Source organism: Diorhabda carinulata, chromosome X (assembly GCF_026250575.1).
Source record: "Diorhabda carinulata isolate Delta chromosome X, icDioCari1.1, whole genome shotgun sequence".
Lineage (NCBI taxonomy): Eukaryota > Metazoa > Arthropoda > Insecta > Coleoptera > Chrysomelidae > Diorhabda > Diorhabda carinulata.
Window position 1 is genome coordinate 52,295,379 of NC_079472.1, and position 17,181 is coordinate 52,312,559.

At 30.5% G+C, this 17,181-nt stretch overlaps 1 protein-coding gene across 2 annotated transcripts; it reads left to right on the plus strand.

Annotated features, from left to right (window-relative positions):
* Positions 1-22: 22 nt before the first annotated feature.
* Positions 23-15,827, plus strand: LOC130902123 (multiple coagulation factor deficiency protein 2 homolog). 2 transcript variants are annotated; one of them, XM_057813978.1, is made up of 5 exons: positions 34-247; positions 491-780; positions 1,985-2,133; positions 5,707-5,889; positions 14,373-14,440. In XM_057813978.1, exons 1-4 carry the CDS (start codon positions 152-154, stop codon positions 5,886-5,888), a joined length of 717 nt encoding a protein of 238 aa, XP_057669961.1. In that variant the 5' UTR covers positions 34-151; the 3' UTR covers position 5,889; positions 14,373-14,440. The 2 variants fall into 2 exon arrangements, with proteins under 2 accessions (XP_057669962.1, XP_057669961.1); XM_057813979.1 differs by lacking the exon at positions 5,707-5,889 and having other exon boundaries at positions 23-247; positions 14,373-15,827.
* Positions 15,828-17,181: the final 1,354 nt, after the last annotated feature.

Below are 17,181 nucleotides of genomic sequence, written 5' to 3' on the forward strand. Positions count from 1 at the left end.
ATATAATTTATGAAATGAAAACGAAGAGTGACAATCCGGTGTTTGCGATTGTCTACTTGTCAATTACGTGGTATTTACACCGAGGGTATATTTGAACATGCAGTGTTTCTATTTCTAAGATTTTAATTAATATTTGAATTACGAAATCAACATGGTATATTACTATATTTTACTAACATTTTATAGTATTTTTCTGCTCTCTGTTAGTGCTCAAGTGGCTCCTGGAGTGCCACCTCAACGATATCAGGTATTTATACCATATGTATTCAATTATATCTTAACCAATATTGGATACTAGGTTTTTATTTTCTATTACAATCATTCTTTTCAATGTAATTAATAATACGAACTATTTTTTAAGAACTGTAGAATCTACATATAATTATTTGTTTACTTTTTACCACTTGAATCAGTTTATTCAAATTGTAAGTTTTTCATAAAACGATGTAGATTATTTGAATTATTTTTATTTTAAATTTGATTTTTCAAGCAACCACCTCAACAGTATCAACAAGTACCACAACAACAGTATCAACAGCAAGTGCCACAGCAACAGTATCAACAAGTACCCCAACAACAGTATCAACAGCAAGTACCACAGCAACAATACCAACAAGTACATCAACAAGAAAATCATCAAATACCCCAACAACAGTTTCAACAAGTACCTCAACATCAGGTTCCTGCTCATCAGGGAGGCACTGACAATCAAAGAGGTCATCATCATAATTCGGGTCCCAAAAAAGTGCTAAATGCAGCTAATGTTGCCCAAGAAGCTCAGTAAGTATCAGTATTGATTGAAATGAAACAAAAACCAATATAATACTCTTTTTGACAGAAGCGATCATAGGAGTAAGAATGAAAAATATTCTGTGGGGATATCGAACATAGATAATTTAAAAAAAAAATGACTTATACAAGGGTAACTACTCAAATCTTGAGAGAAACAAATAAAAATAAATGTTTATCAAAATTTTTCAAAATATTTTCCATTAAAATGAATACACAATGGTCAAAGCATTTTTACCACTCCGATTGATGTACCTCCAAAAAATTGATTTGAATGCATCAACTGTTTCTTCAGGTGTAAAAAAACGTTGACCTCGCAATTTATTATTGATTTGTGGGAATAGGAAGAAATAATTGGGTGCCAAATAAGGATTTTATGGCAAATGGCACATCAATTTGATGTTTTGACTGTTCAAAAACGTTTTTGTTTAACTGATGTGTGAAAACTCGCATAGTCGTGGAGACTGATTCGTCTTCTGGATTGGCTTCCCTGGTTTTTTACAAACACTTCTGGCATCAAAATTCTCTTGTATCATTCACACTTGACGTTCTACATTGCTCTAATGGAACAGTGGTGACATGTCCAGTTATTCTGAAAAAACAGGCAACTATATGCTTCTAAGTGCTTCGTTTGTTAACAAATTACAAATTTTTTCATCAGTTCTTTACACCAATCGACACGAGTTTCTTTTGGCTAATGATCAAATTATGCAATATCTAACGTGAAAAAATTTTTTACAATCAAATGTTTATGCAAAATTGAATGTACGCAAATGTAGCTAATGTCCAAGTATGCCTCAATCTTACGGTATGTCAAGGACGATCTTGCAATCTCAGTTTACGCACAGCATCGATGTTTTTGGAATAACAGCCTATTTTGGATGACTTTTTAAATTGAAATGAATGTTTCAAGTATCTGTAAACAACTCAAATTTAGTCGATTTATAATAACCATTAACCTCTTAAATTAATTCTGTATAGATATATGTTAGCTCTATATAGAATAATTTGAAACGTTTCTAAAAATCTAACAAAAGTGATCCGTTTTTCATGAATTTTCCCTCTCTTATTATTATACATGCATCACTAGTTTCAACCTTTTGTTCTCTTAATAATCACATTTGATTAAAAACTTTTAAATATTCATTCAATTGTGAAATCTATACTTAATATGATGTAAAACTTTTCTTATCAGGCATATACAAGAACATATGGATGTGCCAATTGATACAAGTAAAATGACTGAACAAGAATTACAATTTCACTATTTCAAAATGCACGACGCTGATAACAATAACAAGTTGGATGGTTGTGAACTGATCAAATCACTGATACATTGGCACGGTAAGTCATATTTTGAGTAATATTCAATTGTTGCTTCTTGGTAATTTGTTTATAATTTGGAGTTCATTTTGGGTCAATATTTAGAAAAAAAAATTGAAATTATGAAGCAAATGTGCTACAATTATTGTCATGTATCATGTAATATCAATTATTTCATTTCATGAAAAAAAAAATCAGTTACTTCTGATAATGTATAGAATTTTCATTGCTCGAGTTGATAAAGATGGAAGTTAAAAATGTAACTGTTTAAAACTGAAGAAACTGTATTCACAATTGAAAAACATTTAGAACTCATATGGATGTATGTACATATGTATACAAATATTAATAGTTCAGACCCCATAAAAAACTTTTGCAATATAGTAGTAAAAGCGAAATTGAACTAGATAATATCAAGTAATAAATAAAATGTAATATATGTATCTCTGGATTGATATATTTTGTTCCACTTAGTAGATTTATGAACAACATTTAACAGTCCCATCATATTAAAATTTCAAACCCAATAATGATACAACAATGTAAACCAAATATACTGATATTCATACTGAACACACTGCTCCGATAACAAAAATCTAATGACGACTTACCTGTTTTATACTAAATTTTCCCACCTTTAAACCTTCTCTGAAAATTAATTTCAGCGGGAAAACCTCCTTGGCGGAAATCTTCACATTTATTCCTTAACTACCAAACTATAGAGTGAGCTGTAAGAACAGTTTATATAAGAACTCTATAGTTTAGTACAAAGAACATACCCGATGTATACCCGTTGGGGTGGTTTAGTAGTTAAGGAATAAATTCGAAGAATCCCACGAAAATTAATTCCAGCGGGAAAACCTCTTTGGTAGGAATCTTCACATTTATTCTTTGACTACTAAACTATAGAATGGATACATTAATAATAATAAATTGTTGGATGCATTTGAAAATATTGAAATTGCTAACTGTAAGAAAAGTTTAAATAAGAACAAAGGGCCAATTCCTTACAGCCCACTATAGTTTAGTAGTCGAGGAATAAATGTGAAGATTCCCGCCAAGGAGGTTTCCCCTATGGAATTAATTTTCATGGGAAAAGGTTTATTGCTGGTATAAAACAGGTAAATCAAGTCATTAGGTTTTAGTTTATCCTCAGTCTCTGAGGTTGTTGAGAGTATTGGTGTAGTGGTGGTGTAAACAGTGTGCTCACTACAAATACCTGGATTAAAATCAAATAATTTCATAAAATCCAAATTTCTCTTTGAACTATAAGAAAAATGCCAGGTATTATAAATATTAGTGCGGCTTTGCATAATGAATAGCCATAAATTTACAACTTTTGGGTCTTATCCAATTTTATATAGTTTTCTGTAATAAAGGCACTTCAATAAATTTTTCATTTTATATCTTATTATTCCAATATTAATACTTTTCAGCCTAAATCAATGTTTTTTCGAATATTTAAAATTTAGAAAACACTTCATTTTAACATGGATATTTAAATATTTCTAGATTCAAAATGTGCTCCAATTGAAAACTTTTATTGTTTTTTTTATTTAATGCAGTAATAGATAGTTAGTGGCATTTTTGTTATAAAATAAATTATAAAGCAGTTGATTTGAAAAATTAAGTATGTCCTGATAAACCATAATAATAGAATTGTTTGAATTTTCCAGAAATAGAAAATAGTTTTCACACTCATATAATTTTTTCAATATTCTAACGATAACCAAAATTTTGGTAAAAAAAGCTACATATTCTTAAAACATTAAATTAGAAATCTGGCTTGACATTTAAAATGTTGCATATTGAATAAATTTCGTAACATCATGTTGAATTCTGTGAATTTATTAATTGAAGAGCTCTGCAGGAATGTCATCTATCCCGGGGGTACTTGTTGTTTTTCAGCTTTATGATGTCGTCAAAGATTTCCTCTCTTGTCGGAGGGTCCATTTGATCACTGCTCTGGTTGCCTCAATTGAAATGGGGGTGTCCTGATTCAGCAGCTGGTCCATCTTTCAGTTATCTTTTGAAAGTCAGTTATCAGATTCAATAGCATATCAAATATTCAAGTGTGAAAACGTTCTAATTCATTTTACACAAAATCTATTTGAATTTGATTTTTACAAGCCCTTGTTTCAGGCTATTTAAATGAAGACTTAAAAATCAATCGATATTTTCAAGCTGTAAACTTTTTCTGCTAGAAGATATATGTAATGATGAAGACATAATTCACAGTAGTTTAAGTACAAATGAAGATAATTGGCTCGGAGATCCCTTTTGAATAATAGCAGCGTGCTGAAAATAAGGGTTTTTAAGTCATTTTTCGTGAATTTTAATCGACTCTAGCGTCTTAAGTGTTGAGAATTAAAAATTCAATTAAGTATACATATCACAGACAAAATTCAGCCACAAGTTGACTTAAAACAGCCCATGTTTCATAGCAGAAAACTTTGCTTGAAGTTTTGAAATTTAAATAAAAATCCCAAATTTCAGGTTATGAAACGAACGTGTTGACTGCGAGATAAAAATCTGATACTCACAGAATCTACTGTTCTTACCTTCATCTTCAACTAAATGACTATATCACTTGTTTTGTTATTTGTTTAGTACATGTACGAGCCTTTTTTACAGCAAAAATCTGGAAGTTTTTACAAATTCTATCGATAAGATGGAATTTTCATAGACAAAAATTGAGATAAAAACTACTAGTTATTTAGGGAAAAAATTGAGTTGATGTTTGCTGTAAAAAACGGATCGTACATGCATTAAACAGGAAAATAACAAAACAAGTGTTATAGTCATTTAGTTGAAGTTTCATAACCTGAAAATTGAGATTTTTTTAAATTTCAAAACTTCAAGCAAAGTTTTCTTCTTTGAAGCTTGTGCTGTTCAAGTCAACATGTGGTTGAATTTTGTTAGACATTGGAAGCCGATTGAAAGTTTGTTCATTTTCACTGCTACTATTCGAAGGGATCTCCGAACTAATTATCTTCATTTGCACTTGAACTACTATCGTTCCCACTGTGAAGTCCGTCTTGATCATATAGATATCTTCTAAAAGACAAATTTTACAGCAAAAGTTGATAAATCTTGAAAATATCGATTTTTAAAGATTTTCACTCAAATAGGTGGAAACAAGCGCTTGTAAAAATGAAACTCCTGTAAATTTTGTTCTTTGAGACTCTAGAGAAAAATTTCTCAAAGTTACACCAAATTATAAATGGGTCGGCTTTGCTAATTAGACGATTTTAGATGAAATGACTCATTTTGGTTTCTGCAGATTGAGACATAAGTGGATCTATTAGTGTTTTATAATTATAATCTTTTTAAGGTACCTTTCTCGTTAAATGACATTAATATTGAATTATGGAAAAGTAATTAGTCCTAAGTGTTATTAATTTCGATAGAATCAATTATTTTCTCATTTATTAACTATGAAAACATTTTTAACGTCATTAAGTTTCCCAAAATATCAATAACCGTAATAAAATGTTCAAGCCATATTCTATATATATATATATATATATATATATATATTTATATATGATCACTTATATTTTGATGAGAGTACTATATCAATTCGCTATTCAGAACAAGGCAACAAAGACCATGATGATCACGAGGCGAAAATATTCCAAGACGACGAACTGGTCAATTTAATAGACCCAATATTAAACGTTGATGACGCCAACAAAGATGGTTACATCGATTATCCGGAATTCATTAGAGCCCAACAAAAAGCTGCCGGTGGTCAGGCTAAGCCGCAAGCTTAATGTATGTCATTTGTTTGCTTCAATTTTTATTTAATGGCAAGCTCAGCATTACATTTTTAAGTAGTTTATACAGTGAAATCAATTTATTTTGATATCGCATTCATTAGATATTATTAGCAATTAAAAAGATTGATAACAAATCTTAAAATAACAGTTGATTATATTGTTTGCGATAATATATAATACTATTAGAATTCTACTGTATTGGGGTTTTTCATGGAATTTTTATTTTTAATAATAACCAGTTTTATTTATTCAATTGATAATATTTACTTGTTATTTATGCAACAAGTGAGTAGAGTACTCTTAGAAATTGTTATCAAACTGTCCTTCTCGTAAAAAAGTTACTTTACTCACGAGTTTCATACAAAAATTTTTTTCTACGTCCGTAGACTTGAAAAATATTGACAAAACTTTCATCAATTTTCATTTTGTAATAGTAATATTAAAAGTACAACTTTGATCATTATTAATGTGAAGTGAAGAAGAAGTTTAATTACTATTGGTACTTGAATTGGCAACATTTGACTAGTTCAAAGAAATAACATTTTTATTGAGTTGTCTTCGTAACCCTCCACAACTGTGTTGAATTCCACCCACCTTGTTTCTTTAGTTGAATTATATCACCACCAGAATCCACTAATAGAGACGCTGAAGAGCGTCGAAATGTATGGCCAGTGTAGTTTTTTGAATTAGGTATATTCAAATATATTTCGATGAGGGAATGTCGAGAAATTTTAATATCTGGGGTGTAGAAATATCTTTCTAAAAATGTTTACATCCCGAGCATTCGACCTTACAATTATAGACTTATAGAAATAATAAATCCCGAAAAAACTCGTATCTGGGACACATATATAGAAATGATAAATAAAGACTTTTGCAACTTCTGATCGAAGAGAAAATCGAGGGAAAACGTGGCCCTGACAGACGACAGGCTTCATGGCTGAAGAATATTCGCGAGTAGACCGGCTTAGAATCTCAGACACTTCAAGAAGGGCCAGAGACAGAAATTACTTTGCTGGGGTTATCGCCAATCCTCGTTAGAAGAGGGCACCCAAAGAAGATATCCATACAGCAAAAAGAAATGATCCGTTTTGACATTTGTGGGTCGTTGGTCTTTATATTTTTTTATAAATGTTTAATCTTTTGTCAGATATTTCACCAATAACAGTAAATCGACGTTGAACATGAGTTTTTGTATCAGGTACTGTGATAATTAAAACATTTCTGGTATTATTAATATCGTTATATTGAAGCAACCTGAAAGATGTTACAAATAATATCTAAGCTTACATTAAAATTTTTTGCTGTAATAACTTATGCATGAGATAATGATCGTCTGAAGCTTGCAACAACAACAGAAAGTTATTAATTTCTTCACGGGCAAATATTTTAGATTTTTTCAATCTATAGCCAACCGATTTATTTTTCAAATCTGCAATGAGTTTCGAGTATTTACTGATGTCCACGTCGTTATTTACCATAAGGGTGTATTTCAGTATTGAATAAGTCAACTAAAGTGTTGAAAACTTCCACATTTTGGATTTAGTTTCAATGTAAGCTAGTAACACTCTTTCTGTGAAGGTGTTTATGCCTTTTTTAGTACGCCACTCAATAAAAGAAATATATTTCTGGTGTGCAGTTTAACCTTTCTTCACTATTACTCTCTATCGCTAATAATAACACTACACTCCTTTCAATTTGACACAAAACATATTCTTGAATGAATATAAACAATTTTATAATTGCGTTAAAAAATGACACGTTACGGCACTTTTTTAACGCAAAAGCGTGAAAAAATGAACTGCTACGGTTCCTTTTTTCACGCTTTTTGACCCATTCAGAAATTACATTCTCTATAAATGAAAATGAATGAAAAAAACGTGATTATAACGGACGTAGAAAAATGTTATTTATCCCCATTACTACTACTACTAATGTAATGAGATATTGCTGTTCTATTTCAATTGATATACAGTGTCATTACCAACTTGGTGTTATCTCTTAAAAACTGTTATATTATTTCCACATTGTTTTGATTGAAAAATTGTCATTATTAATAAAATTTGATTTTCAGTGGGCTGATTGAAGACTTCTTTTCATTAACCACTTTTGGTGATGACACTTCATAGTAATATAGGCAAGGAACCAACGGTAAAAAACGTTAAAACTGTGGAATTTTGTTAATCAACGTCGATTTTAGCTCTACTTACCCCCATTATTCAAAATCTACCCTGTGCCAAAGGGTGCCTTTTATTTTTAAGTGGTGAAAACTTATCTTAAAAAATTTAAAAATCTTCGGTTTTAGCATGTATTTGAGTAAAATACAGTTTAAATAAATTATTCGTAGAACTATTGATATTCTCAAACAAGTTTATGATTAATCCACTCATACAACCCCTCCAAAGACCATCCTCTGAGGGTAGTAATATTGAAAGCTTTTTTAATGACACTTATTATAATCTCGATTTTCATGAAAATCTGAATTTAAGCTCTACTTACCCGTACAAAATATTCCCTGTGTCGAACCGGGCTTTTTATATTTTGGGGGGTGTAAACTACCTCTTATTGCAATTTAAAATCTCAGATTTTAGTCATGTTTGAGGAAAAGTTTAAATATATTATTCGTAAATCTGTTGACATTCTCAAACACGTTTATGATCAATCAGATTCATGCAACACCTCAAAATCATCCCCTAATCATATGAAAAATTGAAAAATAATCTCAACGATTCTTTTATAGTTAAAAATTAGTAAAAAGTGTATTTATATTGAATTCAAAATATTTCGTCAGTTATTTTTCAATATATCAACCCTTATGAATTTTTATGAATATTTTCAAAATCAATAAAAAAACTTATTTAGAAAATAATATAAAAAACAATTTTGAATAATTATATTTCATCATCACGAATATCTTCTTCCCCTTCTCTTCTCTTTTTCCAATGCTCCAATATTCGTGCTCCGAAATTTTGAAAAAAGAGCAGTTGCTTTTTCCAAAATAACTTGCTCAATTTTTAAGCTAGAATTTTTTTTAATAAGCATTTTGTAAGGGATTTCAAGTAAGTCAACTTCATATCAATTCAAACTTCGAAAAGGATGCAGCTCAAAGGGGTTGCATAATCCACATTTAGTGCGCGAATGCAAACTAATGTATCCTTCAATTTTTATGAAATATAGATTTTGAAAAGCTCAAAATTTTGGGCAAGAAAAACCCTACAATTAATATTTGAAACATTTTCTCATGACTTGAATAGTTTATACAAGAAATATTAATTTTTTTTCAAGATTACGGAAATGCAGTGTTCAATTTAATCTATTCTTTTTTCTAAAATATTTATCTAAATCTAAAACCGGTCAAATCACATGATTCATATCAATAATACATAAATAAACTTAATTGCGAGTAGATTTCGATTAATTTCAATTAGGGTGGTAATAGCGAGGGTATAATTATTACATTTTTCCAAAAAAGAAAAAATAAGAATCCTTATTTTTGTTATAAATCAGTCAACTCTTATACAACTGACTTTCGACAGTGCTCATTTAAAGGTTTTTCTATGTGCTTTGGAAAATATCTATTGAGTTTCTTTAAAAAATTTCATCAATTTCAAGTTATTCAAGGTTAAAGGCTTTCAATTTTGGGGTTCCCCAAGCTAGAAACTTGAAAAAAACATTTTGTAGGGCATTTTAAGAACTTTAACATCAAATCGAAAAGGGTGCAGCTTAAAGAATAATTTTTGGTTTATTTTAGAAACAGTCATTTTTTTTTTCAAGATTACGGAAATGCAGTGTTCAATTTAATCAATTATTTTTTCTAAAATAAGCATTAAAAACCAGCCAAAGCACATATATAGTTCATATTAATAATACATAAATAAAGTTAATTGCAAGTGGATTACGATTAATTTCAATTAGGGTGGTAAAAGCGAGAGTATAGTTATTAAATTTTTTCAAAAAAGAAAAAGTAAGAAACCTAATTTTTGATATAATTCAGTCAACTCTTATGCAAAAGACTTTTGAGTCATTTTAAAGATTTTTCTATGTACTTTGAAAAAAATCTATTGAGATTTTTCCAAAAATTTCATCAATTTCAAGTTATTTGACGTTGAAGGTTTTCAATTTCGGGGCTCCCCAAAAATAGCCATCCTACAAGAGCTATAACTCAGTTAATATTGAATTTATAGAGGTCTTTAAAAAACGAATCTCTTTGTTTTTTTATTAGCTATATTTTGCTCTCAATGATTTTACTGTTAAAATGAATACTTTTTAAGGTTATTTATGATAAACGGTAAAAAATATGCGTTTTTTCGAGCAGTTTTAATCGTTAATAACTTTAAAAGTACCAACTTTAGAGAAATGCTTTGTAGAGTAAAAGTTGGTAAGAATTAGTCGATCTATCTACCTACAAGATCATTTTGATAAAATAAATTTTTATCTCCAAGTGCAAAAGAACCCTTTGGCGCAGGGTAGATTTTGAAGAAGGTTATAAATACTACCTCAATATCAGTTTTCAAGAAAATCGACCTTGGTTATCAAAATTCCACGGGAAATCGGCTGGTACCTGGCCTAATAAGTTTCGTCTGTATACAGATTGCAAAAATATTTCAACTGTTTATGTAAATCAATAAATTTCATTATTCTTACAATGAAATACTAGGTCGTGTTTCGCCAGATAGTGTTAGCATCCTTAAATTACGTGCAGTCTTATTTTCCCCAATACATCATAAAAAGTGCAAGTTCAAATTTGGTTTTTAATTTTGTAACAACCTTTTATTCAACTGTAGTATCTACTTCAAAATAAGAGTTTCATGTTTTATCAAATTAAAGCTTGGATCTTATAAAATCACCCAAGAGCAAATTGCAGGAAACGGAGATGAAATATTTAAAGTAAAAGGATACAATGAGAAATGTAATCATAAGCATGGAGTTGAAAGTAGAACTGATAATAAAGAATATACAGAGAGAACAGTTTGAGTGGTTTGGATACGTCACAAGAATGGAAAATGATATGCTCATTTAGAAGATCTGATATTCCTGGACAACCAAGAGAAGACAGAGAGGTTAACGAATGCAAACTAGTTATAATACAGTTGCAGAACTAGTAAAGAGAAGTATTATGTGGAATGAAGCATGTGCCAAGGTTCAAATGAAGAGGAAAGTTTCAAATGTATTCATAAAAATTAAAAAACCACCCTTGATACCCATAGGATGAACAACAATAAAAAAAATTGTGACTATTCCAAAACCGAGCTAATTAAACGAATTTTTCACATTTTTGAAATTTTAATCATACTCCAATGGAAACAATAGACATCCTAAATGAGCAATCCTAAATTAGAACTGGAATATGAAAAATATTTTACAAACCAAAACGAAACTATAATTATCCACATCTGAGAACGTGCATACAGGCATATTGGGCTGAATTATTATGTGTTGGTGACTAAAATCTCAAGTTATGAGATGAGACATGCTCAATGTATCACTGTATAGACGAGGATGATCCCAGAAGTATCTGGTCTGACGTAGAGATAGCGGCAGTTGCTTGAAAAATACCACTGTATTAGAAAGTATACAATTGATACAGCATATGTTCCAAGTTTGAAGACGCCACTTTGTTAAGTATTAAATTATTATATAAAATCCACAAAGCGTTACTGGATGATCATCGACTGAAACTGCGCGAGCTAAAAGTCGTATTAGGCATTTAAAAAAGTGAGCTACATATTAACTGAAAATTTGGACATGAGAAAGATGTGCTCACAATGGAAAAAAAACAGCGTGGTGAAGATGTTTCCATCGAGTGTTTGGCAAAGCCGAATTTTTACGCCGTTTCATAACCATGGATGAAATGTAGGTCCATCCCTTCACATCCGAAACAAAAGAACAATCAAAAGAATGGAGGGAAAAGGGAGAATCGGCTTCAAAGAAGACAAACACCGTTCCATCTCCAGGCGTCGGTTTTATGAGGATAAGCGTGGGATTAGTTTCATTGTCTATCTTTAAATAGAAAAAAACTATCAACGGCGAGTATTATTGCAACGTTTGAGCGAAGAAATCAAGCGAAAACGGCCACATTTGGCTAAGAAGAAAGTGTAATTTCATCAAGACAATACACCAGCTCACACATCCGTTGTTGCATTGGCCAAAATCAATGAATTAAAGTTTAAATTGCTACCTCATGCACCCTTTCGCCAGATTTAGTCCCCTTGAATTATTTCCTGTTCTCAGACTTGAAAAAATGGCTCGGTGGTCAAATATTTCCCCCGTGCTTTTAAAAAACATTAGATTCAACAACTTGAAAATTCAATATTCAAATTTATGCTCGATAGATAGAATCACTACGTTTAATATTTGTACCAAGCGTCCATTTGAATATTGAAGTTGATGAATCTAATGTTTTTAAAAGATATTACAAAATTTAACACACCGCAATTTTTAACTAATTAATTCCCTGAGGATGAATACATACATAAGTATTCGAAAGCTCGGAAATATATTAGAGTTCGTACACTTTAGTGTTTAATTTCGCCACAGTATCACTACGAAAGCGCCCATAAATTAGCTGGCAAAGACTTGGTTCCATTTCATGTATAGATTTTATGGTTAACTAATGTCTTCTTTGGTTTATTCTAAATAATTGTAGAATTTCTTGCAATCTGTATACGCTTTACACTATGTGCCGTTAATAGAAACAAAGAAATAATTTCCCTTATCATAACATGCTGTTATCTAATTTGATAGGTATATTTATAATTTTTTTACTATATATGTAACAATAATTGAGAAAAAGATGAATGTTTGCTATTCATAAATTGGAGGAAAACTATTGAAACTAATTCATGTATAAGAAAATTACTTCTTTGTTTTATTGGTGGATAGAATAAATTTCCATGTGTATTTATTATGTTGAAATGGGGAACGTGAATGTTTTGAAAAAACAGGTTTGCTTTTAGGGGTTAAACAGTGGGCAATTCTGCAATCTGCTTTATTTTCTTAGTTCCCATATTTATGACAGATCCTTTAATTTGTTGTTTATCGTTTTTTCGGTATTTCTGATATTTCTCTTTAAAAAAATCTATGTTTTTATGGCTACCCTGTAATTATCATAGTTATGATATTGAAAGAATTTTCAACTTTCAACATCAAAAATAAACAGTTTAAAATTTTACTCGACCCAAATATTTAAAAATTTTTCTGGTGCAATAAATCTAGAAATTAGGAATTTTATCAAAATTCTTGGAGGTTGAGGCTTTGGTTAGTGTTAGCCATCAGGTGGCTCTTTTCTATTGAATGTACAATCTACAATTTGGGAGGGTTACAACAACTTTGTTCCTCATATACAATATTACTCTCCGAAGATCAATGTTTCAAAAATGAGACAGGTTGGGAGACAACAACGCATTAATTTGTCATTATTCATCTCAAAAAATGTTTTTAGTAAATATAAACAAACTAGAAACCACGCTTTTAAAGCACATGAAACCATAAAATTGAAAATAAATTGTAAAATAAGCTTAAAACTATAATGAATGGAAAATTCTATTGAAAAAAGCGTTTGGCGCTTGATTTACTAGAAATATGGAACAAAGCGCCCCACCTTATTTTCCCAATAATACTAGAATTTTTCATTCATTATTGTTTTGAGCTTATCTTGAAAATTATTCGAATGCTTTTCGGTTTCATGTGCTTCAAAAGCGTGTTTTTTTTTTAATACAAAAATCAACAAAAAACGGCTTCATATGTCGAAGAAAAAACCACTGTTCCACCAATACAGTGGGCTGATGCACAAATCGATGGCAACAATGGTTAAATTGAACGAATTACACTTCGAATTGTTTCCTCATCCACCGTATAGTACAGATCTGGCCCGACAAATCCTTCAACAACCATGGCATCGAGAAGTTAAAGAAGCAATTGAATGAATGTATTGCTCTTAAAGAAGATTACACTGATGTGCTTTTCTTAGTAAAATCACACGACTTATTGAGTTATTGATATAAAAGGAGTATGGCTTTGTGAAGAAATACAAATCACATACCCAAATTGTATGTGCATATCCAAATGTGTAAGAAAATTGTTGCCACTTATCATTTAAGTTTCATGAGTGAACAAAGCAATTTTTTAATATTAAAAATTGGGTATGATACATAAGAGAGGCATAAGAATTTTAGAAGGGCTAAGGTTGGAAAACACTGGTCTGTAGTTATTGTAATGATGTTAGATAAGTTGTTCAGTTAGTTAGGTTATTACTTTTCCCCTATAACTTGTTTTTTGCCTATACTTCTAACTACGTTTGAATAAAATACGAAAATATTCGGGAAAATTCGTTTGATTATTGAAGAAGAAAGTTGACAGAGTTGTTTGAAAATCAGAATTTAAGAGTAAAGTTTTTAACTGAACCGAAATCTAAAATTTAATATATACTTTTTAAAAATATATCCTAATGGCCTTAATAAAATGTATTTATATTTTTAGCTGGTGATGATAAGGTGAAATCTCTGACTGATAAAGAAATTTCCAATTTCGTCGATGACGTTTTAACAGATATGGATAAAAATAAAGACGGTTTCATAAGTTATGTGGAATATCGGCGCCATGGATCTAAGCCGTTAAATCCAAAGTAAATTCAACAATAGGGGAAAATTATTTTATATTTTGTAGTGGTTTTTCGTTCAATTTATATTTTATATAACTGGAATTTCTTTCAACAGATATCTATCGGTACTGAAAACAAGAAATCTCTTTAAAACGGGACAAGAGAGAACTCTTAATACCATAAACTCTGAGTTAATTTTAAATGTTGTAAATTGAACTTATTTATGTGGTTTAGTCTCACACGTCTTTTAGTAATATCAACTATTGAAACTTTCTTGCAGTACAAAACGAAATTTCTACCAATTTGTATTGGACGAATAATCACTATTTTTTTATAAAAAAAAACAATTAATCATATGACAGTCTAGTATTAAATATTTTAAAACCCGCTCTTCTATAAATATGACATTTTTTGTGCAATAAGACATTTTTTTTTCTAATATTTGATTGTTTTAGGTCGACCGCCCACGATGCAACTAATTTGAAACAAAGGTTGCAAACAAGTTGATCTTGCAACAGTTTGGCAACGTATAACAGCAGGGAGCTGGTGACTCTAATGAAACTAGTTTGCAATCGGCTGTACGTAACCATGATTCCGCGATCGTAGTTGCATTGCAGTTGTTGTTTGATTGTATGTTTATTTTTAATTTTTTTCAATATGAGTAATCAAGAACTGAACCTCAAATTTGTGGAAAAAGTGGACAAACAGCTTTTTATCGACAATCCATATAAAGCTATAAATGTTCTATCTGTCTGAGACAGTTTTTGGACTGCTATGAACAGTCTAGAGTTCTAGATGGATCCAATATTCTCTCTGTATCCTACGGTATTGATAATAATTGATGACGTCTTCCTTATCTGAGTCTCAATACATTGAGAAATTACCTTTCACTGCTGCACCAACTGATTACAAGTCGTATCCGTGTACGCTCAAAAGTTTTATTTTGATTGGAAAACTATTGCAAGGTTAACTGGTTTGCAACCTCTGTTTCACAACAGTTGCATCGTAGACGGTAAATTAAATGAAAATGTGCATTATAACTTAACAATAATTATACAATTACCAACCACAAACCATCTGATTAATTTTATTAAATCATTCTCTCCATCATCATTCAATCTAACAAGTTTTGTAAGATATAATGCATCTTTATAAAGGCTGTAAAAATCCGGACATTTTAAGTGAATTTAAGAATTTATTATTTAAGTTGAAAATGTTGTTAATTTTATTTTAGATTTCATTTTTAGTTATTTCAAAAAGGGGCAAAGTATTTTGTATATATTTGATCTGGGTTTTTGTATACTTTTAAAAGAAAAAAAAACGTATTTTTTCCATTACTTGTTTTTTTTGTATAATATCTCGAAACCTTCAAGTTATTTTCCAGTGATTACTCAATAATCTTTATCAATCTTAAGTCAACATGAAAATAATATGTTATCTAATTTTTTTCTCTTGTCAATTTTTAAAGAACACTAACTTACATATATTTTTCTCACATTTTAATCATTTCTAAAATGACATTGGTCGCATGTACATGGCAGCGGACGAAACTGTTGTAAAACTCTAGCGGAATAGTTAGCTGGCGTATACACTACAAACCATAGACGAACCACATTCTATAGATACCCAACTGGAGCTCTCGTTCAGCGCCATCTCTTAGCTCATCGAACAACAGTTTCATTTCTGCTTTTGGTGGCATACTTAAAATTCAAATCTTTCATCCAGTTATTTTTCGAAATAGTTCAATGGAATTGTATTAACAAAAACGATCACCATCATTTTGGTTTATACAACTCCATTGAATTGTTTCGATAAAGAACTGGACGAAAGAAATATACTCCCATTTTTTATTATGGGGAGGATGGGGCTTTAGAAATGGAATAAAAAAAATTAGACAAACGACAGTTTTTTATTACATTCTAAAAAGTGCAAAATTTACATATAGATAAATACATGTACGTACGTATATATAAGAGTATTTCATATAGTCACACTTCTAGAGAATGTGGATAGAGGTTTCGTTCTCTGCGCAACAGAATCTACAGGCTGTATTATCTGCTAAGTCTATCATCTTCAGGTGCCCGTTGAGACGACAGCGCCCTAAATAAATACATAATCATTTTAAAACTACTACTATATCTTTTTTCTTGAGTTTTTGTATGCCATTATAAACAAGAAAGCATCATCTTTCGTTGAGGACAGAGGCACAAATGCAGTTTCTGTAACACAAAGAAAAATTCAGTATGATTCTCACAAAACAGTTACATGTGTAGAAATTTAAAGGTTTAGATTAAAGTGTTTGAAGAAATGTCTTCTTAGCAAGTATGTCTACAAATATTATTAAAGATAGTTATTTTGACACTTATTACGAACATCTTGTAAGTATTAAACCCACCTTCAATTTTTTCTGGTGTTTGAATGTATTGTTGAAGGGGTGTTTGTGGTGGAAACAAAAAATTATCAGAGGAGTCTCCAGCAACTACGAAGTCTATAAATTGTGGTTTCGTATTTTTGAACATGAAAAAAAATACCTACTAGGAAAATTTAAGGATGAGACCGCACCCTTTACTAACCCAAAACCTTTGCCACCTTGTTTTAAACACAAAGAGCTGACATTTTTTAGATATACTTTCAAATTTCCTGTTATGTTGCATATTAAATCGAACCGGGTTAGACAGTCAGTCTTTA